This window comes from Neodiprion lecontei, chromosome 1, assembly GCF_021901455.1.
Source record: "Neodiprion lecontei isolate iyNeoLeco1 chromosome 1, iyNeoLeco1.1, whole genome shotgun sequence".
Lineage (NCBI taxonomy): Eukaryota > Metazoa > Arthropoda > Insecta > Hymenoptera > Diprionidae > Neodiprion > Neodiprion lecontei.
In genome coordinates this window covers 37,435,890-37,461,091 of record NC_060260.1, presented here as the reverse complement: position 1 = coordinate 37,461,091, position 25,202 = coordinate 37,435,890, and the positions used below count along the sequence as shown (strand labels likewise).

Sequence of the window (25,202 nt, the reverse complement as noted above, 5' to 3'; positions counted from 1 at the left end):
TCGACCAATCAGAAGCAGGGATTACGCGGCATGATTGGTGCGGCTGCTTTTATGCCGGCACACTGATGAAAATGGTGCATTAAGATAAATTCGATAGCTTATTTCGGACTCAAAATATAAGAAAAAATTAATGAAAAATCGCGATATATTTATTGAATGGATTTTAAATGAAAATTCAGGGTATGTGATTCAATTCTTCTAATGGACGGACACTCTTGAATACGTAGGTATTGTAGAAACCGGAGGTGTTCATTGTTGCAACGCAAGTTTGGCGGGCAGCGGTTCACCGATTGGCGGGTCTTCGCTCCTGTAGTTAATGGTCGTCGTAGCCGTCCGTGTAGCATCAGCTCGAGATTTTTCTTAAAAAACGAGGTTTTGCGCGAGTTGGTTGTGCAAAGCCAGTTGCCGAGCTGTCCATAAGATTCAGAGATCGAGAAACGACACTCATTTAAAAGGTAAATATTAATATTATAGTAAAAATCAATGCTCGATAGTTTTACGCCCGCGGCATACTGTCTCTGCACGTGGTCTGCTCAACTTCTATCACTTTTTACCCAAGTATTAACGAACATTATCCATTTACCGATCGAACAATCGTCCCGCCGCATTGGCCCCGTCCCAAAGCAGGTTCATTCCGTCTTTTAATTCACTCGAAATCTCTTTTTCGCCTGAAACAAGGATTACGGCGTCATTGTAGGGTGCCATCTTCGCGTTGTCGGCTGTGGCGTACATGTTCTTGAACGAAAAGGAGGGGAAAGCCACGTTGTCCGAATACGTTTAATTATCGAGAAAATCACCGTTTCGGCGCATCCGGCTTCAACCGTTCATCAATTTTTTCCCCCAATCATCATTATTTCGTTACCAATCGTCATCTTGGCTGAAAAATCTAATCCGTCCCCTCCTTGCGAACCCTTTAATCGTGCATCTCTACAGGACGCTCCAAAAAATTTAATCGTCGTATTGTTGTACTCTCACTCCCCGCATGGAAATTGCTAACCGATGCGACCTCTTATCCGAATCAATTTTTTTTCTCTTATTAGCGTCGTATTGTCTCTCTTTTTACTGCGCGTCGGCTTCTTATCCTTCAATACTTTTTTCTTTCCTTTTCCCTTGCTTTCAACAACTTTTACGTCTATTTTATTCCCACACGTACCCTCCTCCCCCTCCTCCCATCCTCTTGCCCCGCCATCGCGGCTATTTACTCGGACATATAGCCATTGAACCCATTTCGCCCGATCCTGCCAGATTCTTTTTGCCGCAAGTTTTTTGTCTCACCTAACTGGAAAAAAGAGAATTTCATCAAATTTGCAAACAGGCGAACGTCTACCGGTCGTTTCAAAATCCGTTGTATCATATTCTCTCGCCACTTTGGTGGTTGATATTGTTATTATCAGCATTATTAGTCATTTTTTCGTACATCATTCAGCCGATTATTCCAGTTTTCGCAATTTTTCACACGATCGAATAACTGTGGGGAATATTTGTAAGATATTTTTCCTAGTCCAAGCTACTCCAATTTGATAAAAAAAAAAAAAAAAATTAAAAACTTACCTGATTGATTTATGTGTGAAATCGTAGTTTAATTCTCACACATTCAAGGCCACTGAAGTAGTCTGCTAGTGTTTGTTTAACATACGAAATGAATGCCAACGGTGGCCTTGAGTGTATCAGAATTAATCTAAGGGTCTGTACATACATGATGAAAGAGACGTATGAGTCAGAGAAACCTCAAAAGTACCAAGATAATGTCGAAGCGGTGACTAGTAGCAGTTTTTCTATTTTTTTTCTATTATTATTTTTATATGATTCGTTAGTGGTTAAGTTTTTTTGAATCTATAGAAAATCATCCGTGTCAATTTATTCAAAGCTTCGTAAATATTACCAAAAGTGGGGAAAAAAAATCTATACCCAATTATTATCTTCACAAAATTATTCAGTTTTCAAAAGCCTCGTGCGATTTTACATTTATAGTACATTTGTCTGACTCTTGCTGAATCGAACAATTTTTTTTTAACACAGTCGCCAGGATTTATCTCATTAATAAATTTGCTGTAATTATAATGGCATATAAGATTTTTTTCTGCGACAACAAGTACCGATATGACAGTGCATTTTCTGCATCAATACACAAAGAATCGTGTATCTGCCTCTGCAGCCTTTATCTGAATCCAGCTACTTTGCATGCAAACCCATACACATTTATGCCCATGTCCGTTATCCATGATAGTAAAAAATCAAAATAAAAAATAAAAAAGAAACGTAAATGAATATTGCCAATCTCTTTTGTCAGGAACTGACTATATCAGATATATTCAGTGACAAAGCGTGAGGTTGATGTAGGTAATGGATTCTTTACGTGTTGCCATTACTCTGAAGTATCCAAGTTTTGCTGCTGCTTTAAGATCAAGGCATACCTTTCTATTTTCGTACCACCATGATGCAAACTCTGCAAGAGTTTCACCTGCTTTCTCTTTTCGTTATTTTTTGGCACGGCTCCCCCTCTGCAGCTTTTTGTCAATTCCTTTGTTAACAATTTTCATCGCAAGAATTTCAAACATCTTAAATTTCTTATAGAAATCAACACTAGATCGACGACCGATTTTTTGTTTTAAAAAAAAAAAAATTAGTGCAGTACACTTTTTACTCCAACCCCTTTTCATCACATATGGTTACAATGCAATGAGAATTCACCTAATTTGCACGCTTTGTACGCTTTTCGAGTTCCTGCTGCACCCTGAACACTGAAAGCAGAAAGTAATGAGAAATTTGGGGTATCCATTTTACAAATCATGGAACTAAAGTGCTCACAGTTAGCGATATGTATTTCTCACAATCATTTGCGAGTTCAAGTGGCATTGTACTTGCCTCGACATGTGTGCAAGGTCCTTTTTGTTTTTCTCAAATTATAAACATATTTTCAGTTATTGACTCTCCACGCTGCTAAAATGTAAAGAAAAATAAATAAATCACATCTTTCTTCTGGCGCAGACTACAAGATGAGTTCAAGCGTGTGCTACAAGTGTAACCGGATGGGCCATTTCGCACGAGAATGTCCGCAAGGCGGTGCCGGAGGCGGCGGCCGAGGAGATCGTGACCGTGACCGTGACGGTGGTTTTGGTGGACGGAATCGTGGTGAGAAGTGCTTTAAGTGTAACCGATATGGTCACTTTGCACGTGATTGTAAGGAAGATCAAGACCTGTGCTACCGTTGTAACGGAGTTGGGCATATCGCGAAGGACTGCCAGCAGGTAGGATCAAACGTGAGGACCAATTTTCATCAGAATTTTTATTTAAACCATAAGTTGTAAGTTAATAAATCAATGAATGTGTGGAAATCTGAATTGCACCTCGATAAACATCAATTAAAAGAACTCAAACTTTTTATCGTTGATTTATTCTCGATACAGTTCAATTATATACTAGTTGATATCAATTATTTCTGCAAATTAAATTTTCATTTGTCTCATTTCCCTCAATTTTAATTTTTTTTTTTTTTTTTTTACGTACTGTACTTTTCCGTTGTTTTCTTACACCTGTTCACGTACCACTGGATCATACTTACAAGCGGACGTTTTTATTAGTCCTTTATTGACTCAGCAGGTACACAAAAAACAACATGTTTGACTGCAAAGTTGTTTTACCCTTGTAAACTGTTATAAGTTATACAAATTTAAAAACAATGAGAGAATACATTTAAAGACATGAATAACAGTTACTTCCAACTTCATTTTCAATACGTAGAAATACTTTTAGCTTATTACTTGCACCTATGACTCATGCAGATGTTCATTATTTTGAGCTACAATTTGATGCTTTCTGCAATAATTTTTTAGCAAAAGATTTAGTTTTAAAGAAATAAGAGTATTGAAGAAGTTTGACTCAACCCTTCCTTTGATTTGAGATGAATCGATGAATAATTTTAGTGAACAATGGTTGATTACAAGGGAAGTCGTGTCTTAGAAATTAACTATATGTTGACAGGTTCCTGAATTGAGCTGTTACAACTGTAACAAGACTGGGCACATTGCTCGTAGCTGCCCTGAGGGTAACGACTCTGGCCGATTCTCTGGACAGAGCTGTTACAATTGCAACAAGACGGGCCACATCGCTCGAAACTGCCAGGAATCTGGTGGTAAAACTTGTTACGTATGCGGCAAGACGGGCCATATAAGCCGTGAATGCGACCAGGATGATAGGAAGTAGGAAACAACCGAAACCTCACAAAACAATACACATTTATTACTGATTGATTGATTGATTGATCGTTGGGGATAGTAATTAGAGTAGCGTTTTAATCGCTCCAAGTATCGTACCAAGATCATTCAAAAAACTCCCCCTGCCCTCCCCTCCGCCCACCGTTGTTTCTTCGCAAGGGTTTCTTAAAATCTTTAAGTTTTTATCGCTGTTAATGCCACCACTGTAAACTATAACAATATACTGGAGATAATACGAATGAATCATCGCGTAGACGCCATCCTTCCCTTTCAATATCTTATGTCCACATAATTTAACGGTGCAAGATGTATAGTTTTATCCAAATAATCTTTTTCCCGAGACATTGCAAGAAATTTCAATGTCATCACAATCGCGTGTATGAACTATTTGGATTTTTCATCGTCCGCGTTGTTTCACTTACTATACACACGTACCAATTGATCTGTTATTCCGAAAATTTTTCATCTTTAACAATTTACTAAGTTTACTCAGGTTGGTCGACTATGAAACACTTATGTATCCCAGTGCTTCATCATTCTATTACTGTACGTTGTGTTTCGGATGTTTAATCCGAACTACATTTGACAAAAATATAATCATCGCCATTTATATTCTATTCAAGTTGAAACTATATATCATTGTACGGCTTTGGTCGAACTTGCAAAGAAAAAAAGATTGAAAAGTGCTTAATGTTCTCGTAAAAGGGAATTGTCCATAATGTTATATAAGCACGAATTTTCACACAAGTTGTCGAATATTCGAAATCGCGCTATCGAATCCTTTCTGAATTGATCTGTACATCTTGTATTGTGTCCCGTATCCTCTCATCGATTCTCTACATTCAATTGACTCGAAATGAGGAAGAAAAATGAAAATGAAAATAAAAGAAATGGTAAAATAATAAAAACATGTTCGAGAGACCGACCCTGAATATTGTAAGGTTTAGTAATGATAATATTACCTAATATTTAAGGATGTATAAGAGTAAGCACTTTTTGCGCTAGCCTAGATTTGCTCCGCAAATGACAATTGATGATGTAGTAGTACGCAAAAAGCTGGAGTTGTTTTGTACTATAAAACTAGGTATACTATAGTCGCTGCTGGTGACCTTAGTCTTATCATTTTTTCGTTTCCATAAATGGGTTCAAATCGAGGTTGTGTTATTTTATTAGATATGTCTCCGATTTATACAAAACATCACATGACGGGATTAAACATTTTATTTCTGAGTGGTAAAAAATGTTTTCTTATTTATGATCAATCTAGTTTCCAGACTATTTCCTCCTTAAATTGGTTCATCTCTTCCAAACTTATTAAAATGTAGATCCTTTACTATTTTCAATAGTACAGAAATGAATAATATTTCCGTCAGTTGATGTCTAGTTTTATCCAAGATACTTCGATGATGACGACAGGGACGATGATGATGGTGATGATGGTGATGATGATGATGATGAGCAAAATTTCAGTATGCGGCGTCTATAGCTCGAACGTTCAATTGATCGACCTTATTTTATGTACGCTGACATTGTTATAACCAGGTTTAATTCGGTTTCTGCGTTGATAGTTTTTTTTTTTTTTTTTTTTAAAGACATTTAATGACTGACTTGCACAATATAACGGGTGTGCTTATTGAATATAGCTGTACAATAGTGAAAAATACAGGTGAATTTGATTGGAGTTGTACTGCAATTACACACCTCTTATACTATCAATTAGGAATATTTTATTTCCCAATTCATTAGTTAAAAGTGTGCAGTTCTGAAAATAAGGGGAAAATTATTATCAAATTGTACAGGGGTTTGTATTTGAATGGTCAACATTTACAGAAGACTGTGCTAGTTAAAAGTGTTCTACGTTCTTCAAAAATGAACTGTTACTCAATAGATCTACAATTGCCTTATAATATGAACTGATGATGGACTCTTTATTCTTTTAAAGAGGAACCTAGCGACGAATTTGATTAAAACCCTTTTATTTATTTACGGATATGATTTTTTTTTTTTTTTCCTTACATCTTCGTTACTTTTTGTTTTTTTCTCTGCAATTTGTTTTATACAATTTAAATTAACACATAACTATGGAGAATTTATGATTAGAAGTTCTCGACAATTTACGGGCGAAATAGAATGAGTTTATGTTAGTTAACCAGCAGCGACGACAATGTACTAGTGTTCAAAAGCAAAGTGCAATGTCTGGTGAAACATGTACCTATATATATATATATATATATATATATATATATATATATATATATATATATATATATATAGTAAAGGTATCCTGGGCAACTTGTATATGCCGCATTTAGTAGTAATTCACCATGTTTTTACATCTTTGTTCTTTGAGATATAATATTTTCTTCTACACGAAATACAGAGAGCATTTGAAAGGCATTTACGACCGTGTATTACGACCTGTGAAAATTGTGTCCAACTATCATTTCGCGACACTCTTCAAGAGACCACAATCGAAATGCTTTATTGGCTGTTTGTGTAAATTTGCTAAATTCTAGAGAGTCGGTCCAAACAGATACCAGAAGACGGTAACCTTATTGTTGACGTATTGCATCGTATATGATAATTAAAAAGAAAGGAAAAGAGAAAGAGAGAGAGAGAGAGAGAGAGAGAAAGGGGCAAAAATAAGAATTTGTGTAATCAGTGGGGGTACCTGGGCTACGATTCTCTGCTACAAGACTTACGTATGAATAATGTAAAAAATATGAATGTTACAGTATATAACTAATTCGACCGGCGTCTCCGGTCAAGCTCGACTTATAAACTAATATTATAATAATACTTGAAGGAAGGAAGAGGAAACAAAAATAAATAAATAAAATGAAGAAGAAGAAAACGAGAAGAATAAAAAAAAAACTACAAAATAATAAGGATAATGAGTATTTGAAGTTGTGTTTTTAAACAGAATTTTTGAAATAGAATGCGTATGGAGAGGCACATTTGATTGGATTTTTTTTTCCATCATCTTCCCGACTGCCTACATCCCAAACGGACGTCCGATTTATACATAACTACCTATAACAGGTTTATGGCAATGAATTACTGTAGAAAAGAACGTATTTTCTGTAATTATGTTATGTTGCGTGGAAGGGAAAAAAAATTATTTACTAATAAAATATAAATGTCCATCTGATTTTATGTTCATCGTCCTCTGTTACTATTTGTTAATTTAATCTTTATTGTTCAACACGATTAATTTCTACAAAAAATATTTAACAGATGTACAGAAAAATATGTCTGAAACGTAACTTCGCCGCCAGTGAAGAAATTATGAAAACAGATTTTCCTCGAGATTTTCAGATTTTCGTTGACATATGTTTAGCGACTGTGTATTACTCAAGTAGGCTTGTCAACGAAATTGAAAATCGAGTGACAATTCCAAGGGTTAAAATCGTAGCATTGATCGAAACCGCGAGGTAAGAGTCATTATTCTTACATGGTGCTGCAAACCACAGCGAAAAATCGTTTCTCAACAGAATGGATGCCATCTCGGATTCCATTTTCTTTTCAGATCAAGTCACGTTATATAAGTGTCACACATGCATGTATACATAGAGATAGATGTCGCCTGAGTACGACGTTCGAATTTTCATTTTAAATTTTCTTACATGGGTTTGTGCGGGAACTCTTGGAGAATACAATTTGGTATTGTCAGTCATTGTAGATTGTAGGGTTGATTTTAGAATTATATATTTATTAACTAATATGTCTATTCGAGCTTTGAATTGTACGACAGTGAAGTTAGTGACAAGCACGCAGATTATAACCTCCGTATCGAGCGTCGTCAAAGAACTCGTCGAAAATTCATTGGATGCCGGTGCTAAGAATATCGAAATTAATCTGGTGAGACTGTCAGAAATTATTTATCTCAATACTACTGTGAATGGTTATAAATTTTATTGTATAAAATACACGTGTATGTGTATAATTGTATTCGTAAAATTTATACAAGATTCAAAAGATGTCGTTATCTCCATTCATTGGTCGATGATTTCGACTAATTTTATTTACTTTTTCATATTGATATTGTAGACTGACGATGGTTTGTCATTAATTGAAATTCGAGATGACGGTTGTGGAATTTCTGTCACCGATGTGCTGAACATGGCACTGCCTCACTGCACGTCAAAGATATTCGATTTTGCGGATTTAGGTGAGCATATTATAAAATATGAATACCATGAAATTATACACCAATAGTCCAGATTAATGGAAACTCATTTACTCCTTTCATCAGAATCGTTGACAACGTATGGGTTCCGCGGCGAAGCTCTCAATGCAATATGCAGGGTTGCAGCCGAAGTAAAGGTGACAACAAAAACGATCCAAGATGAAACTGCAAGGTCTTATGTTTTGGACAACAATGGAAGTATTATTAGCAGGGAGTTATCTCCTCCCTTTGTCGGTAAGAACCAAATTTTGACTTTCATTTATAGATTGAAAAGAATGTTACACAATGCAACTGTTAGTATCTGCATCCAAGATGTTTGTGCCACTGCTCTTGGATCCAATAACTAATTTTTTTTCAGGCACTACAATACGAGTTAAAAAATTGTTTGACCGTATTCCGGTGAGGAGGCAAATAATTTCAAATGTGAAGAAATCAAAGCAAGATGTAAAACACATTGAAAATATTCTCAAAGGCCTCAGCTTGGCTAAACCAATCGTCAGGATGACTTACAGAGTAAATAATCACTTGGTATTCTTAAAACCGTCATGTGATAATATAAAAGAGGCACTTGGACATTTTCTCGGAGGTAAAGTGGTCGCCAATTTGGAATGGATTACTCACGAGGACTCTGAGGTTTGTTAAAACTAGCTAATAAGTTCTTATCTGTAAAAACTGAAACAATTTGTAGTAGTCCTGCATTCTATTATTGTCCAGTTCGTACAACGAACATTTCAAAATACTCACTCTAAAAAGAAAAGTAATTTTAAAACAACATATTAACATTTTAGGTAAAATTACAGTTAATGATACCCAAAAAAAAGGTAACAGACTTGCAACTTGTCTATGAGCCTAACCAGCAATATGTGATAATAAACGATCGTCCTGTTAAATACAAGCAATTTGAAAAGGTAAATAATTTTTACATTCCAACTTTTCGTCCAAATTTGAATACTGATTGTTTCACAGTTCCATTCTCAAAGTAGTTTAAGACTTTGGAAATAACTTTCTAGACTGCTTCCTCCTTTACTCGACGCAATATTTTTATGGTTCACTAAAATAATTAGTCATGAGTTTCGAGATAATATGCAAGGTTTTTGAATATTCTTATTACTGTATTCCACATGTTTACTAACTTTTTTCATACAGATTATCAGTGAGAGTGTAGCAGATCATTTTGGTGACAAAGCTCCAGCAAAAAAGCGGCCAATATTTCTCATGAGTATCACAATTGCACCCAACGAAGTGGACGTTAATTTAGAGCCCAATAAAACATCTGTATTTCTTAAAAACCAGGTGATATATTGTTCGCTTGTAATGTAACCTTATTCATATGTTATGCAAAGTTGTAACTAACTATAAACTTGAGGTTAGTCAGAACAATTCTTCATACTCATCAAATTTTTTTCATTTAGGATATTATATCTGAGAGGCTTGACACGGTTTTAGCAAATTTTTATAATCTACGTGATGAAAATACTAGACCTGAGATATCCAAGATGAATACATCGATGTGTGGAACCCCAGAGTATCACGATATTACGCCAAATGTTATTAGAGAGATGGAAGTACCTGTATGCAAGAAATCCAAGTTGAACAATAATAAAGAAAAACCTCGCGAATTTATTGTCGATCTAAATACCGACTCTGATGTGAAGAGGAAAGGATCTGATAAACTATTCTCAAACGATGGTCTGACATCCGATGTGAATTCCAGTGTTATCATTGATGATATTCAAGGTCAGAAAACCGCGCCTGCGGATAGAGATAGCATTAGTATATTATTGAAAACTTTCCCTGCTCCTATTCTGAGCGATTCTGACGATGAATCAAATATAGAGAAGGATTTCCATAGGCATAAAGAACCGAGTATATTCAAAACTGGCCATGCTGTAAGGTAATATTTTTCAATACTTGGTATAAGCCTTTAGGTTTTAAGATTGAAGGAATAATTTGCATTAGCATCTATTTCAAACAGACCGAATACATGCTAATCTCTTAAATTTATCCAAATTTCAGACCTACTGCAACTGAAAAACAGAATTCTGAGTTTGGCCAGGAAATACCCGGGAATAAACCAGAACCGAATGCTATAACAGCTCCTGAAGTTGAAAGTAATAACATGCAAAAGAATACTGAATTAAGTACTTATACCGACTACTCCGAAACATTGAGCCAATTACCAATTGTCGATCTTGGTGAGGATTTTGATATTGCTGCAGTACTAGAAAAACCGACCCATTTGCCAGTGTCTGAAAAGGTTTCGAGCCCGTCAAAATCTTCCAAAGACAACAATCAGTCCGTCAGCAGTTCGGGAAATTTCGATTTCTTGTTAAACCTTTGGAGTAGGGGACAAATACCAGGACTAAGGGTAAGCCTAGTTCTTTACCACATTCAGCACTTACCTCATAATGTAATTTATTCTATTTTGCTTTACATTTATTTACTTGTTTCGAAGAGTGAATTGACTCTGTTTTAACAATAGAGCCCCACTCATGTCTCCGTCTACGAAGTTCCAAAAAACACTGCCAAGTCCAATAGTAGTGAAAATCAAAGTAAAGAGCAACCGAGTTCCCAAACTATATATCACATTGGATTTTCCAAGTTTTCCTATGAAATTAGAGCTCAAGGTGAGTAATGTAACTATTTTCAGTTCCTCACTTGTAAGAAATATTTCCCATCAACAATATAACGATCATTTTAGAAAACTTCAAAATTTTAACGTAATACATCTATATTTTGTTTCCGTTACTTCAGTACTTGAAGAAAATCCAGGTGCGACGTTGCCAATGATTGGAAAGATTTTGGCTACTCGTTGGAAAGAGCTCTCGTCCGAGGAACGTGGATATTACAGAGGTTTGGCATTGGAGGAAAAGAAGAATACGGAGGCAGAGAAGAAAAAATTAAAGAACATTAAGCTGACCCAACAAGAGGCAGACAAGAATAAAGCAAGACTTGTGCAAATGCTTGAATCGATGAAGAAAAAGAGCAATAAAAAATGCTCGCTGAGCGAAAGAACCACTGCTATACAGGAAATGAGTATTCAAAGCATAGCTAGGAGTTTCTACACCAAGTATGTATCATGTTAATTATCAATATTTCATTATTATGAAGGTATCCTTTAGTCCGTAATTCAGGACAGCATGTAGCGATTCACCTCTCACCTTTATCCAATTCAATTTCATGCTTCATCTGTATTTTTGACTGTGATATAAAATTTTATTCTCTGAAAATAAAAAGTGCGTCGACCGAAGTGATGAAAATGTTTTCCAGGCCAACGACGAATTCCTTGGATCAGATAACAATTATTGGCCCAATTACGGAGGAGATTTGGGCTATAAGATCTGGCGCAAAGATTTGCGTTTTAAACAGCGCAGAGATAATGAAAGATTTAGATCCCAAAGAATGCGAAGAACAAGAGGTGGGGTATTCATTTTTCAATTAATCTCGACGCTTCTCGCAAATTTTCAACTTTGGTTAAATAATATCGGTCTTTTCTTGCAGATGAATACTGAAAGAATTGCATCAACTTTGCAGACGTGGCTGAGAGAAAAGAAAACTATTTTGCCAAACTTGCATCCAATCTATAATATCGGAACATCCACAGTTTGAGTTTCGAAAAAAAGTCACTAATTTCCTTACAATTCTATTTATTTAGCGAAGAAAGGAAAAAATCTTCTACTTTCTTTTATTGCATTCAGTATACCTGCGTTTTATTCAATCGAATTGATCGCGTGAAATTACTATTTCAGACACAATAATAGAATTCTTGAATTTCACTCTGTCACACAAGTTATTTATCCTTAGTTATGAAACAATTGCAGAAAAGCTTCTCCCACCGTACCATCATAAGCGATACACAACCAGTTACATATACTGTGCGATAATTGCTGTATAGACTGAATCATAATTACCAGTGCTATATATGAAAAATAGTTTTCGAACTGAAAAAATTACTGCGGCACAATCAAAATATACATACGTCTTAACAGAAGACTTGCTGGTTCATCTATTCACTTAGTTAATTTAGAAATAATACTGTAGCTACGCGTTCAGCACGTTTCAAATGAGTAACTGCTTGTCGTTAACATGCATATAAAATCTAGGAAACGTCTGGTATCTATTTCTTCTGCAATGGACTTACAATAGCTTTGTAATATTTCGTTCCTAAATTTACAATGACTTTCATTTTTCCTTTCTCTCTTATCTATCATCACTTGCACATGTTGCCTTCGGAACAACTAATGACCAAGTTTGACCTAAAGCAATTAAAACATTGATAGTCGTTTTATAAATTGGCTTTCTTCGCAAAAATGTGGATTCTCGGTGTACAGTGACCGTCAAGAATGTGGATTAATCCCTAATTTGGTGAGTTTTTGAATTTTTTTGCTTTACAACAAGAGAATGCATATTTAATAATGTGGAGATAATGAACCTTTCTCAAATAATATACGATTAATACACATTTGTAAAAGAAGCGATACTAATAACGACGACGAAAATTTCTTCTGCTGTACAGACTCTGGGAGGTAAATGCGAGATGAGATTATACCTAAAATTACAGCCGTTTCGTAGCCTTTTCTTCCATCAATATTTCTTCGCCAAGGATCAAAATTGAGGTGCAGGTGTCGTGCGTTGCGGCTTGCACAGCATATCACACTTATCGTCGCGGCTATTTTCCAGGGTAAATAATTATGCATTCTTTCATTATTATTATTATTCCACCGAAACATATTTGTCATATTTTGTATAAAAATTTGTAGAAGTAAAAATGACGAGGGAGAGTGAAATGACGTAATTAATGCAAATATGTAATAGGATTGCCGGCTTCCATACCAGCGGTACAATGGAAATGTTTGGTCTGTTGAGATGTGACGAGAAAAATTTGAAGAATATCATTGTCAGTGAATGGATATGTACATGGGGAGAATATAAGACTTGTGCTTATTCACGAGTATAATTATAGCGATTATCGAAGCTTCGGACCTTGATCAACGGGCATATGTACATAATACGAGCAGGGGAAGTGTAGCTGGTGGATTCCGTTACGAGATTTAATTAATTTCGAATAACGTGTTTATCACAAACGCTTGTATACCTATGTAGAACACGTCCGTGTATTTGTCTAAATGCCGCAAGTGGCGCACTCGCGCAAATTTTTATTCCTTTAAATAGACCCAGCATATACATGCCTGTATAAATGGCATGAAATTCATGCGTTGAGATAACCCGTTGCGCGACCTCTCGATAAAAGGCGTGCAGAAAGATTCCTCTTCACTTTCGCCTACATGCGATGCACGCATATTATAATTGTACCTATAACGTAAAACATGCGACGTTCGTAATATTAATATACATTATTCGACAGCGAAGTTAACAGGTATAAAAGACTTCAATTTCTTTCATCTTACACAGCGGCAATCGCGACCGTTCAAATCCGAAGTACAATCATCAGTGTTTACGGAAATGACAGACGAATTACAGCGAACCATAGATAAATTCGTTTCACGATAGTTATGACAAACAGAGACCCGAAATTCGGTGTTTCTATCTCATTACGGTAAACAGCAATGCGTGTTAGGTATAATACAAGTCTGAGATCGTTATCGAGTTCGAAATAGACAGAAACGATGTAGGTGCGGCAAGGTAGAGACATTTCCTCGTTTATTCTGTTTTTCGATAACCCCGATTGTCGTATGCAGTAAGGAGCAAAAATTCGATTGAAAAAATACCTAAATTCAATCACGTTTACGCATGTCCACGCGATTTGACAAAATCTACCAGTGATACCGATAACCGAAAGATAATTAATTATCGGCGAGTAAACGGAGGGGAAATATCTGTCAAAATGAAGTTCGATTCGAAACGTAGATGTAGAAGAGGCAATCATGCGGGCGAATTGTTCATCCTCGAGATAACTGGTCTTATACGATCATGTGGGTATCGTCGATGAAGAGTGACCGAAAGCCATATACTTGTTAGACGGTGCGGCGACGGGGCAAACAGAGCGCCGGAATTCTTGGACTGATCTCTCGTAATTGCCGATGTGCGGTATAGCTAGTGAAAATTATATTAAATGCCATTCATTGGCTGCATGTATGGATGTGTAACAACGTGTATGTACGTACACGGTGCGCAAACAGTAAACACAATGAGATGATGCTGCTGCTGCTGTTGCTGCTTCTGCTTCTTCTGCAGCGGCGGAGAGATATATACGCATGCATGTATGTAGAAACATACGTACAGTGGGAATATGTATATATCGTTTCAAAAAACATCGAGACGCCGTTACGGTCCTGCGATACGATTGGTCAAAGGTCTTCGAAGCAGTTACAGAGCGACACACGACGCTAGTTTTGTCTCTCCCATTCAACGACGCGATTGTCTACCGTCGCCTCTACGTATGTTTCCTCCTAACGACGGAGAGTGCCGGTTTTAAATCTTCTAACCATCTTCGTAATACGCAGGACCGATGTTACTTTTTTTTTTTTTATTTTGATTAAGGAACCGCGACAATAAATTTGTATATTAGAAGGTAAAAGTAAAAGATACGCGTTATACGCAGCTACAGGTGTATTCTGCCGGCTCTCCGTTTCAAATGGGACGAATAACTTACATAAGTATAATGTAGAATAATTGTTGCCCGAATCTGCAATACTCTTCGATGTTCAACACCTGGACGCGTTAATATTGATCGTTTATTGGTACAGATTCGTTGTTTAATGATACAATCTGCAGCCGGCTAAAAATCGAGGCGCGAAAGCTCTGCAGTTTGTTTTTTTCATTTTCTTTTATTTATTTTTTTTTTTTTTTTTTTTACACATCGATTCAGGAGCAAAACAATTCGATCACTTCGAACGATTTAAGGTATGTAACAAAGTTTTCTAATATCTCGTATATCTGACCTCGATATTTGTAATTCCCTTTTCGTTAGTCGAATGAGAAATTCGAAAAATATATTTTTGAAATAAGTCTGGAATGTAGAGAAAATACCGTAGCTTTATAAAACGAAAATATTCAACGCGGCATCGTCGGTCGGGCGTTTCTTAATTAAGTTTTGAAATTCGAGCGAGTAGAGAACGGCCGGTGAAAAAAAAACCTTGAGTATACGAATTTTGTCTCGATGTGTGAGAAACGTTTTCTGTTTACGTTTGCGCTAATCCTTAGAGTTCGCATGTTCCTCGTATTGTACATGGAACGATTCACCTGTCGCTCACCTCTTCGCGCGCTCGTTTCTTCGAACCAACTTTGAGACAACTTCCGGGCCGCGAACGTCGTCCACCACCTTCGATTGTAAACACATACGAGGTACGATTATTAACAGTGAATAATAAATGTATCCGTTTCGTTTCTATACCCCAATAGCTATCGCGTCTCGACAATTCGAGGTACGAAATTATCGTTAATGGGAAGTTATTTTCAGAGCTTGTGACAGGTAAAATGTTGAGATATGGATGTGAGAATTATACTTCATCAATTAGCCTAGGTCAGCTCTTCAAAGTTTAGAAAAATAATGGACTCCGTTAGTGCTTGTCGGTTCTACTTATTTATACGATCGAAATTAAATGCTGGCTGTGTATAAAATCAACGTGACCGCCGTTGATTGATAATACGCTTGCAATTTCATGCCGGCTCAAAGATCGTTTGCGCCTATCACACCGTGCATCGTAATAATTCGCATCGGAGTAAAAATAATAATAATAATAGTAATAATTATGATAATAAATTTAAAAAAATTAAGACCGCCGAGATGGTAGAAACTTATTTCAATTCTCTGACGAACGGTTCAGATCTGTCGATTACACATACGTTATGATTAATTGAACTTGAAATCCTAAGGGGATACTGTAGTTCGTTCTTACCGACTGCTTTAAATGTTAGAAAATTCAAATTCTACATGCAATTATGAATCAAAAGCCAATAATAAATTTTTGTGTAGCACAAAACCGATATATATTGCTGTGTTTTTGTTCGGTATTTCGGCCGTTATGTCCTTTTTTGCATTGCGATGCATACCGTCCGATAATAGCCAAAACATAAGACGTTTGACGCGGTCGGTAAGGAGGAACTGTAGGATCCCCTTAAGTCGTGCTAATCGCGTGCTAATTACGAAAAACGTATGACACGCACGTGGTCAACGAGTCGATGGTGATCTATCACGAAACAGATAATTTTCGCCGTAGTAAAAATATGTTGATTGTATGTGAAATACAAAGTGAATCGTTGTATCATGACCGTAAAACATTTTTGACCATAAAAAATTATCGTAAATTGAGTAAACCTTTAATTGATAATTGCGCAATGATACGTAGTCGAGAAAGAGTATATATAGTGTCGTATTTAAGATTAGTATGAAACCGTAAAATCAAATGAAGAATAAAAATCGAGAAAGTGTGAGTGTTAAGCATCGGAGAGATAATTTACAAGCTCACATAAATCGTGCTCAACAATTCGTGACCAATCCGTAATCGAAAATGAAAAATAATAACAAAAATTGGATAAATAAAAGGCAATATTTGGAACGGATACGAAACTTGGCGTAGAGAAGAAACAAGGTTTAAAATAGAGTTTTCGAATTCCTTTTCGGTTTGAATAATTTTCGAGGATTTGTATGAACGTTCGTATCAATGCCTGCGAAAATTTTCGAGAAACTTTTATTGTCCACCGCGCACTGAACGTAAGTTATAAATATACAATGAAGAAAGTTGTACTCCGATAATTGGTATCGGAAAGTCGTGACCTCGGGGTATCGCTGCTCTGTAAGAAGATTCCCTCGTATGTCGCTTACGTGTGTTTATATTTATGTACCGTTGACGAACATACATGTATCATCCATGCACTACGTTTATAACTTGGCGAGCTAGCCGCAAATCTAGCCACACACGATTCAGGGATACTTAATGCTGCTGCTGCATGCTACCGAGTTTGCGACGGTGTGATTTACGATAAAAATCACAAACAGGTCTCTTCGGGTCTCGTGTTGCGAAACACCAGGTCTCGCAGACCGCAAGATGGTTGGCCGCATCAATTTTTTTAATTTCCTCTTCTCCCTCGTCGCGTAGAAATTGGTCCATTTTCAGCGTTGATCCTTTTTTTTTTTTTCTCTTATTCACGCACTCCGTTATCGTGCAGGTCGTTCGTTTATTAATCAATCATTTTTCAAGGTGAAATACGCCCTCGATATCTCATCGTTGGGGTTGAAAGCGGGTAAAGATTTGAGAGGGAGATTTTGATCAAACTGTTTGATGGTTTTTTCTTGTTTTATTTTTCAATCCTTTTTTTTTTTTTTTTAACGATCTTAGATGTATGTATCCGTTCGTGCAATATTCTTATTTATCGGGGTGTATCGGTATTTCTTGACTTTGTTATTCCATGCATATTCTGTCGATTCACAACGAAAGTTTTATACATATATGTACTCATTATCGAAATGTACGAAAAAACAAGAAATGAAATGCTTTAATCTGGTCATCAATTCTTTTTTTTTATACGGTTTATTTATACTAGCATTAGACTTGCTGACAAGATTGTTACTAATTGGGTGCGATAAAATAAACGAGAAAGCGTCGGAAGATCCAGAAATTCAAATTCTAATTATTACGAAAATAATTATTTACGTATAATCTGTAAATTACCGATCGTTGCTCTATTTCTCTTTCACGTGTTTTCAGACTGATAATGAGCGTGGAAAATACAAAAACTTCAAAAACGGTGAGTTTTTCATAATTAACGACAGGTCATTTAGTGTAATTAACATAATTACAGACACTTGAATTTTACAAGTCAGTTTTCTCGTCGACTCGATGATAAAGCATGAATATAATTAAAATTTTCCACACACCAGAGTAATTTCTATTGAAACTTGATTCTAGATGACCGGAAAAATTGGGGAAAAGCTCGGCGATATTGTGGTTGCTGGTGCCGAAGCTGCGGCTCAAATTTCTGTTGGCCAAGGAATCCTCAGAGTTACCGATCGCTTGCTGTGGATCGTTGAAAAATCGGCACAATGGAGTCTACCGGTCCAGGAAATCAATTCCGGTACGTAATTATTGTCTGCATCGATTTAAGGCGGCTGGTTGGCCGAAAATCGATGTGTTTTATTAACTTGATTACGACGTAGTCGCACATCGGGTGTTTATTTAATTGTTATATTCGTAAGATACGAAGATCTCGTTAAAAGTAGAAGAATAGGAAATTGTGAGATTGCTAACTATAGTTTGAAAATTATTGAAAATCTAATAAATTTATTCAATTTCACTTTACAATGGCTTATTCCATTCGGAAGACTATTCTCTGCAAATTCACCAGAATAAATTTTCTTTATTTTTCACTTGGCAATTCAACATTGCCATTTGTTCACCGTATTCAATATCGGTGCAATGTTGTAAAATTCAATATTCAACAATACCGAGATGATGGAAAATAGAAATCTGTTTTGGCGATTTTGTAGAAATTAGTACTTTGATTAAAATTAGCCGTTTTAGAGTGAAGTCGAATGAATCTACTACGTTTTTAACTATTTTGAAGCGATTTGAAAGAAAACATCGATATATATGCTTTTGTTTATAATTTCAGTGTTTTCTGTTTTTGTAATTCCAAAGGAATCTTTTTAGCTTGTGAATATAACGACTTGATAAATACTCAATGTACGACTGTCTCGTCTTCTAATTAATAAATGGTACCGATGTTTGTGCGAACCAACCCCCGTGCATCAACGAAATAAGGGAAAACTTGAGCCCTCAGATCTACTGTTGATCTGGCCAAGAGTATTACTGTTTTTACTAATTCATATTTCAGTGATGCATAGTTTTTTTTTTTTTTTTTACGCAAAGTCAAATTTTAATACACCATACTTGTCATGCATATCAACCGGCATATCTCGTTCCTCATTTTGGGATGTCTATAATAACGTATAAACATTTTCAGAAGAGAATGGCAAAACCTTTGGAACTATAGAACTTGTGCGTCCGTTGCCCTGGATATTTTTCCTGCCAAGTTTGATAATGCTGCGAGTTGTTAGACTCAGCGTAAACGTTGGTGCCGTCGTTCTTGGCTATCCTAAGCTACAGGCAACTGGGATGGTCAGTTTCGCTTTATAATATATGATAATTATTTATAACTTATGTACAATATGCGTCGGGAATTTTTGAAATGCATGATTGAAACAAAACTAGAAATCCTGCAATACACCAACAAACCATACCATGTATTCATTTTTTTAAAGCTGATTTCTGGTTGTTACAGGTGAAGATAATTCAGAAGGGACGCCGACGTCTTCGCGCGATAAAATTAAGCGGCATGAGGAATATGAGATCTCGGAGGGTTTCAGCGAAGAAGGTAAGAATACGGATTTCCACTTCCATTTGTATGTAAACCTAGTCGCCATCATCTTCCTGTTTGTGTGGATCATGAATCTGCTGTTGTTAGCATAACTTTGTCTTGCGCGTTATTGGCGGGATATATGTATGTATGCATGTCTATACAGGTATGCAGAGTCTGTAAAAAGTTGTTTTATTTGTGAGATTTTCTTTAAGATAGAACCTAAAATTTGTATTTCATTCAATTTGTACAAAATCAGAAGAAAATTGCAAATTCTCAATCGCTAATCCAAACAATACCCGATCAACGATTTGTTTTTACTTTAAAATTCTTCTACAAGAGAGCCTTTTGTCTTGCATTCCTTGAGTTCTGTCTGCGCCACAGAATGCTCCAAATAAATTGTGTAATTGTGATGGTAATGCGAAATCTATAGGAGGAGGAATTGAACGAAGCTAAAAGGAGCCTCGTTAGTTCGATGCTCTCCACTCTTTCGGCTTTGTCCTGCTTGGAAGCTTCCCGAAGAACTCCTTCGCCTCCGCCGACTAAAGTTTATGTCCAATCCAGTGAGCCAGATGCAGTGAGTACAGGCGGTGAAACCTGATAGAACTTACTTCAATAAAATAAGACTTGCACTGTAGAAACTAGTGGCCAATAGAAAAATGTTTATTTTTTATTCGAGGAACCTTATGAGATGTTACTATATAATTTTTCAAATGGTAATTCTTATATTATTGCGGCATATCGAAATTTCCACTTGATAACTCATCAGTTTTGGTTAGTAGAGCTAATTGTCTGTCATTTGTAGTAGTAAGCACATATATTGTCCGTTAAACAATACGATATGTCCTTTGAATGTATAAATCACGTTTCTTATCCGACAAGTGATGAGGCGTCATTTCAATAAGCATTTTTGGAAGCAAAGTGGAATACTTTAAGAATTTTTAAATTACCTATTTGGCAAAGCAAAAGATGTTTTGCAATGCATTAACATAATCTGGGCTTCAAGACAAGCGATACATTATTCTCTTGCTGTCCAAGATCTATTGTTGCTGATGAAATCAATTTCTAGTCTCTCTTTGCAGACCCCAACACCGGAGGAACAGTCAATGACCGAATCTGCCAACTCTCACGTTGAATCGAAGCGGAAATATTCACAGGTTACCGAACCCAACGATAGTTCTGAAGATTCCGAAGAAGAATCAACGCAAGCGCAGCTTGCCAGATTAGCGGCCGAAGACAGTGAGGCCGATGATGAGGACTTTGATGTAAGTTTTCAGTATTTTTATAAACCTGTCGATTTTCATTCTTACCTCTGTGCGCAAGTTTTCAGAACAAAAAAAAATTGTTGCCGCTGTTTATTTGAAATAACAATGATAACGTCACCTTACTGTTTTTTCCCCTATTATACATGTGTTATTGTTAATTCATTATCGACCAGCGTTACAAATCATACGTTATATCTAGACTTTGGCTCATGTCTGCCTTACACATTTAAAGTACTAATATTACATGTAAAGAAAATCCTCACACTAAATCATGAAATATTGTTCCATATCACTCATGAATGGTCCTTGAGACTTGACCTGAAGTTAGCTGACTGATAGCCTTTAACTTTTTCACATTTTTTCTGTCATACGCTACTCGAATATTTATAAATATTATTACGAGTTATTATAATTTTAAACTATAAAATTACCAGTATTAGTTTCCAGTTGTGATGCACTGTATTTTTCTCTCTTGGTATCTGAATTGTTTTTTGTCTTCAGCTTCATAAAGTCGTGATTTTAACTTTGTTTTTTTTTTTCAGCCTACTAAAGAAGAATTGGCAACTTCTGAGAGCTCCAGTTCCGAGGAAGACGATGGTGATTATCTAAGTGAGTCAGAAATCAACGATCTTCGCCTTGCCTCCCATTTGAGCCCCGGAATAGTCATCAAAGATGTAATCACTGAAGAATTGGAACCGGAACCAGAAACAACAGTAGATGATGAAATAGGCACAAACGAAATGTTGGTTTCTGTAAACGTAAGAGTTTTCAAGTTGTATATTTGTGATCTAATATTACATACATTTCTCTGTTTCTTATTTTTCATTGATTAATCAGTTAAATTTGAGAAATTTTAAAAGAAAAAAATAATTTTTTTGTGCCCTATGTGCAGAAAATGACCGAAGAAAAATCCCTGGTCACGTTAGAAGCAGCAGCAAAAACTGAAAATGATAACCAGCCGCGTGATTCACATATACCCGTTACACCTGGGCAAGACGGAATAGTTTCGGGAAATTTTTATTCTCCGATCAACTCGCAAAGTGATTCTATTGGAGATTACACATCCCCTGAATCGAATGATTGTAAGTCTCGTTTTTCCTCCTATTGCTGGTTTTTGATCAAGAAAAAATGATTTTTCGAACACACAATGGGAAGAACGTAGACTTTGTAAATAGAATTTATTAGCAGCTATTCTATTAGCTTCGTGTCTTAGAATAGAATGGATTCTAAAGCAATGAAAAATTGAAAGCTGTTTTAGTACGTCTTCATCATCACGTGTTCATTATGTTACAAAATAAAAAATTTTCAATTTTTTGTCCCAATCCAGCAGCAAAGCAGCAAAGTGATATAAGCGAGCAGTTCAATGACGTGTCAGATCAGAGCAAAACCGACATAGAAACGCACTTTGATAACGGAGATTCGAACGTTAGTGAATCATCGACAATTTCAGGTACGTTTGAAACGATTTCAATCCAATTTATACTACCAGTTATACCCTGTACTGTGTTTTATTTCAGTAGACTGGCAGTTGGATAGCTCTCTCTTCTCGCACGGAAACTTGATCTTAGCCTGTTTTTTTCTCATACTCTCAATTTTCTTGTGCCACTCATTTTTCACGAAAATGTCATTCGCCTTTCGTTTTATTGGCCATTGAATTTTTCGAGTCGAATAAAGCAACAATAATGCAGATATTGCTCGACTGTTATTTACTGTCCTTGAATCAATTGAGGAAAAAAAAGTGTATAGAATTGGCGATTAAAAAAGATTTCTTGACATCAGGAAATTCTCCAGAGGGGACTGCCACGAACGGTACCAAGCACCAGAAACGAAGTAATGCCACTGGTAAATCTCACCACAAGGGAAAGCATGCCAGCTTGTCACACCGCAAGAAAAAATGAGCTGAAACGAAGAACATATTCAACGTATGGACTATACTAACGGAAGTACGCCGTTGGGCATTGCATAATTCTTTCTTAAACCGTCAATGGGTATTTCGATCAAATAATAAATCAAAAAAAATTTTTAAAACAAAAAATAATTATATATGAAAGAAAGCACAAAAAGAAAAAGAAAGAAAAGAATTGCTGAAGAGAAAAAACAGATAATATTGCTACTCACGATCCACGTTGTTTAGTGATACATGTTTACCGCAAAATCGTACCTTACCACACCTAGACTTATGTAACGTGTCATAAAAATTGCAAGGGCGCAATTGAATCGCGAGAAGAAATGGTTTACTCTTAATTTAACAATTGAATTTGTATCGTGGTAATTTTAAGAGAATGGTCTGAAGCAGTGCATGATCATGGTTATCTTACATCTTTATCTTATTCTATCTTTTTATTGTTACATGTTATATTATTATTGTTAATTTTTGCGCGAAGTCGACACCGATGTGTGACCTGACTTTTCAATTATTTTTTCACGTCCAGTAATTCAACACTGGTATGAAAGTGATGTGATTTTTTTGCAATCTCGTATGCAAAAAAACAAGAAACATTTGTTCTTTCAGAGCTTATGAGAAATTCGTTTTGAGAGAGCTGACGTTGCATTCAACCATGCCCGTTGAATTTCAAAACCATTTTCGCGTAAAAATTGGTTATCCCGTATACACGGGATGAGTTCGAGCTTCATTGATCCTTGAGTCTGATTGACTTTCATTGTTCACTAGGTTAATATCACAAAAGTGAGAGGAAAAGAATTTTCGGAATATCGAATATACTTATCACCAAAGAGGATAGATTATTGTGACCCCAATTCCAATACGATGAAATAATTTTTTAATGCTTATTTCACATCAGTCTGTTTGGTAATTTTGTCGCTGGTCGAAAATGAGTGCAAAAAAGGGAGAGCAAAAGTCAAAAAAATAAATCTGTAAAATGAGTGATTACCAATGACTGGATAATAACGATTGATATTTCAAGGCAAAATTCCAGTAAATATTTGACTTGACCGATGTAAATATATTTAATTCAATATTTCCTTATTCATTTTTTCATCTTGATAATAGTTATCAAAGTGCGTGTCTTCACCTTTGAATTCATCTCAAAGGTTCGTGACCAATCCACCGAATTAACAGTCATTCATTCGTTTACCTATTTTATTTTTTTCCTTCGTTTCGTTCGGTTTTTTTTCCACTAAGTGCCTTCATTTCAATTCCACACTGGGATATTTTTATATACTATATGTGGCAGTCTATCCGGAAATTGATCTACCAAAAAGTTTTTTTTTTAACTGTTCCCATATGGGAAGTTAAGCCGTAGGTGCAGAAATATTTTCAAAGCGAGTAAACAATTTGCATTATAATATACTATAACCATTATTTTCGGCACTTTTGGCAATACTAATGTGTATCGGCGACTTAAGCTAAATGTCTAATTCGAACTTACAAAAAATATATACGGACAAATATTTTATACTGAGTAATATTTATTAATTGCGCAGCACATGTACGTCGTGAATATATGAATCTAATAACGCTAATAATAATAATAATGGTGGTTTATGTCTATAACTTTAATATATATTGTTTACGTGAAAAATAAATCTAAATTACATGTCTACAATTAAGTTAGTAGAAAAGATAAATGAATAAATAACTCCTCAAACTTTTCTGCAAACTTCTGTAAGTTTCTGAATTTCTACGACTCAGGGTTCGTACGCGCAGGGAAAATCGGAAAAACTCAGGGAATTTTTTGCAGCAGGGAAAAGTCAGGGAATTGATATAATAAGACTGGAATTTTGAGTCTGTCGAAGAAATACACTAGTTTTTGTACAAAGTACAATCGATCTTGAGGAAAAAAAATTGCACTCAAAATTTTGTTTCGTTGCATCGCTTCATACTTTTTACGTATATTTAATTACGTATATACTTAATACCAAACCTTCTTTCGTTTTTTTCTTGCGGAAAATTCCAGGCTGTTGTTTGTAAACTGATAGTTATATAGTAAGATAGTTAATAGATAATATTGAAGGTATTAGTATTAACGTGTAAAAAAAAGTATTGTCTTTAATCAGCGGTATATTTCTTGAAAGGTTAATGGAAAAATCCTTTTTTCAGGATAAAATACCTGGAAAAGTCCGGGGATTTCGGTTTCCCATACCGTGCGAACCCTGGACACGTGCGATTTGCCCATTTTTGTGAATTCGAAAACATGAATTAATCACAGTGTTACTCACTAGTTGTATCTGTTGGTTGACGCGATGTATGACCGAATC

The 25,202-nt window shown here is 35.8% G+C and overlaps 3 protein-coding genes across 11 annotated transcripts; all 3 read left to right on the top strand.

The window, feature by feature from the left end:
* Positions 1 to 257: 257 nt before the first annotated feature.
* Positions 258 to 4,457, top strand: LOC107219234 (CCHC-type zinc finger nucleic acid binding protein). Of its 2 annotated transcripts, none has more exons than XM_015657390.2 (3): positions 258 to 455; positions 2,989 to 3,248; positions 3,982 to 4,457. In XM_015657390.2, the coding sequence occupies exons 2-3, from the start codon at positions 2,997 to 2,999 to the stop codon at positions 4,201 to 4,203; spliced, it is 474 nt and encodes a 157-aa protein (XP_015512876.1). In that variant the 5' UTR covers positions 258 to 455; positions 2,989 to 2,996; the 3' UTR covers positions 4,204 to 4,457. The 2 variants fall into 2 exon arrangements, with proteins under 2 accessions (XP_015512876.1, XP_015512875.1); XM_015657389.2 differs by having other exon boundaries at positions 261 to 455; positions 2,989 to 3,260.
* Positions 4,458 to 7,801: 3,344 nt separating this feature from the next.
* Positions 7,802 to 12,394, top strand: LOC107219241 (PMS1 protein homolog 1-like). The gene is made up of 12 exons (XM_015657404.2): positions 7,802 to 8,075; positions 8,265 to 8,385; positions 8,470 to 8,637; positions 8,762 to 9,036; positions 9,192 to 9,311; positions 9,550 to 9,696; positions 9,816 to 10,297; positions 10,420 to 10,771; positions 10,886 to 11,030; positions 11,158 to 11,473; positions 11,674 to 11,821; positions 11,905 to 12,394. The coding sequence occupies exons 1-12, from the start codon at positions 7,938 to 7,940 to the stop codon at positions 12,010 to 12,012; spliced, it is 2,520 nt and encodes an 839-aa protein (XP_015512890.2). The 5' UTR covers positions 7,802 to 7,937; the 3' UTR covers positions 12,013 to 12,394.
* Positions 12,395 to 12,491: 97 nt separating this feature from the next.
* On the top strand, positions 12,492 to 24,400 carry LOC107219236 (clumping factor B). Of its 8 annotated transcripts, none has more exons than XM_015657399.2 (12): positions 12,492 to 12,768; positions 12,920 to 13,084; positions 18,072 to 18,111; positions 18,273 to 18,438; positions 19,327 to 19,481; positions 19,645 to 19,737; positions 20,153 to 20,296; positions 20,802 to 20,984; positions 21,527 to 21,742; positions 21,877 to 22,066; positions 22,312 to 22,434; positions 22,505 to 22,741. In XM_015657399.2, the coding sequence occupies exons 3-12, from the start codon at positions 18,079 to 18,081 to the stop codon at positions 22,636 to 22,638; spliced, it is 1,437 nt and encodes a 478-aa protein (XP_015512885.2). In that variant the 5' UTR covers positions 12,492 to 12,768; positions 12,920 to 13,084; positions 18,072 to 18,078; the 3' UTR covers positions 22,639 to 22,741. The 8 variants fall into 8 exon arrangements, with proteins under 8 accessions (XP_015512885.2, XP_046602351.1, XP_046602353.1 ...); XM_046746395.1 differs by lacking the exons at positions 12,492 to 12,768; positions 12,920 to 13,084 and adding exons at positions 14,755 to 15,104; positions 15,233 to 15,267 and having other exon boundaries at positions 22,315 to 22,434; positions 22,505 to 22,743; XM_046746397.1 differs by lacking the exons at positions 12,492 to 12,768; positions 12,920 to 13,084; positions 22,505 to 22,741 and adding exons at positions 14,758 to 15,104; positions 15,233 to 15,267; positions 22,764 to 24,400 and having other exon boundaries at positions 22,315 to 22,434.
* Positions 24,401 to 25,202: the final 802 nt, after the last annotated feature.

Coding starts and splice junctions, on each gene's coding strand:
- LOC107219236 (XM_015657399.2), top strand. CDS start 18,079: ATGAGCGTGGAAAATACAAAAACTTCAAAAACG. Junction 19,738..20,152: donor GGAGGGTTTCAGCGAAGAAG/GTAAGAATACGG, acceptor CGAAATCTATAG/GAGGAGGAATTGAACGAAGC. Junction 21,743..21,876: donor AAATGTTGGTTTCTGTAAAC/GTAAGAGTTTTC, acceptor CCCTATGTGCAG/AAAATGACCGAAGAAAAATC.
- LOC107219241 (XM_015657404.2), top strand. CDS start 7,938: ATGTCTATTCGAGCTTTGAATTGTACGACAGTGAAGTTAGTGACAAGC. Junction 9,037..9,191: donor TTACTCACGAGGACTCTGAG/GTTTGTTAAAAC, acceptor TTAACATTTTAG/GTAAAATTACAGTTAATGAT. Junction 10,772..10,885: donor GACAAATACCAGGACTAAGG/GTAAGCCTAGTT, acceptor TTTTAACAATAG/AGCCCCACTCATGTCTCCGT.
- LOC107219234 (XM_015657389.2), top strand. CDS start 2,997: ATGAGTTCAAGCGTGTGCTACAAGTGTAACCGGATGGGCCATTTCGCA. Junction 3,261..3,981: donor GCCAGCAGGTAGGATCAAAC/GTGAGGACCAAT, acceptor ATATGTTGACAG/GTTCCTGAATTGAGCTGTTA.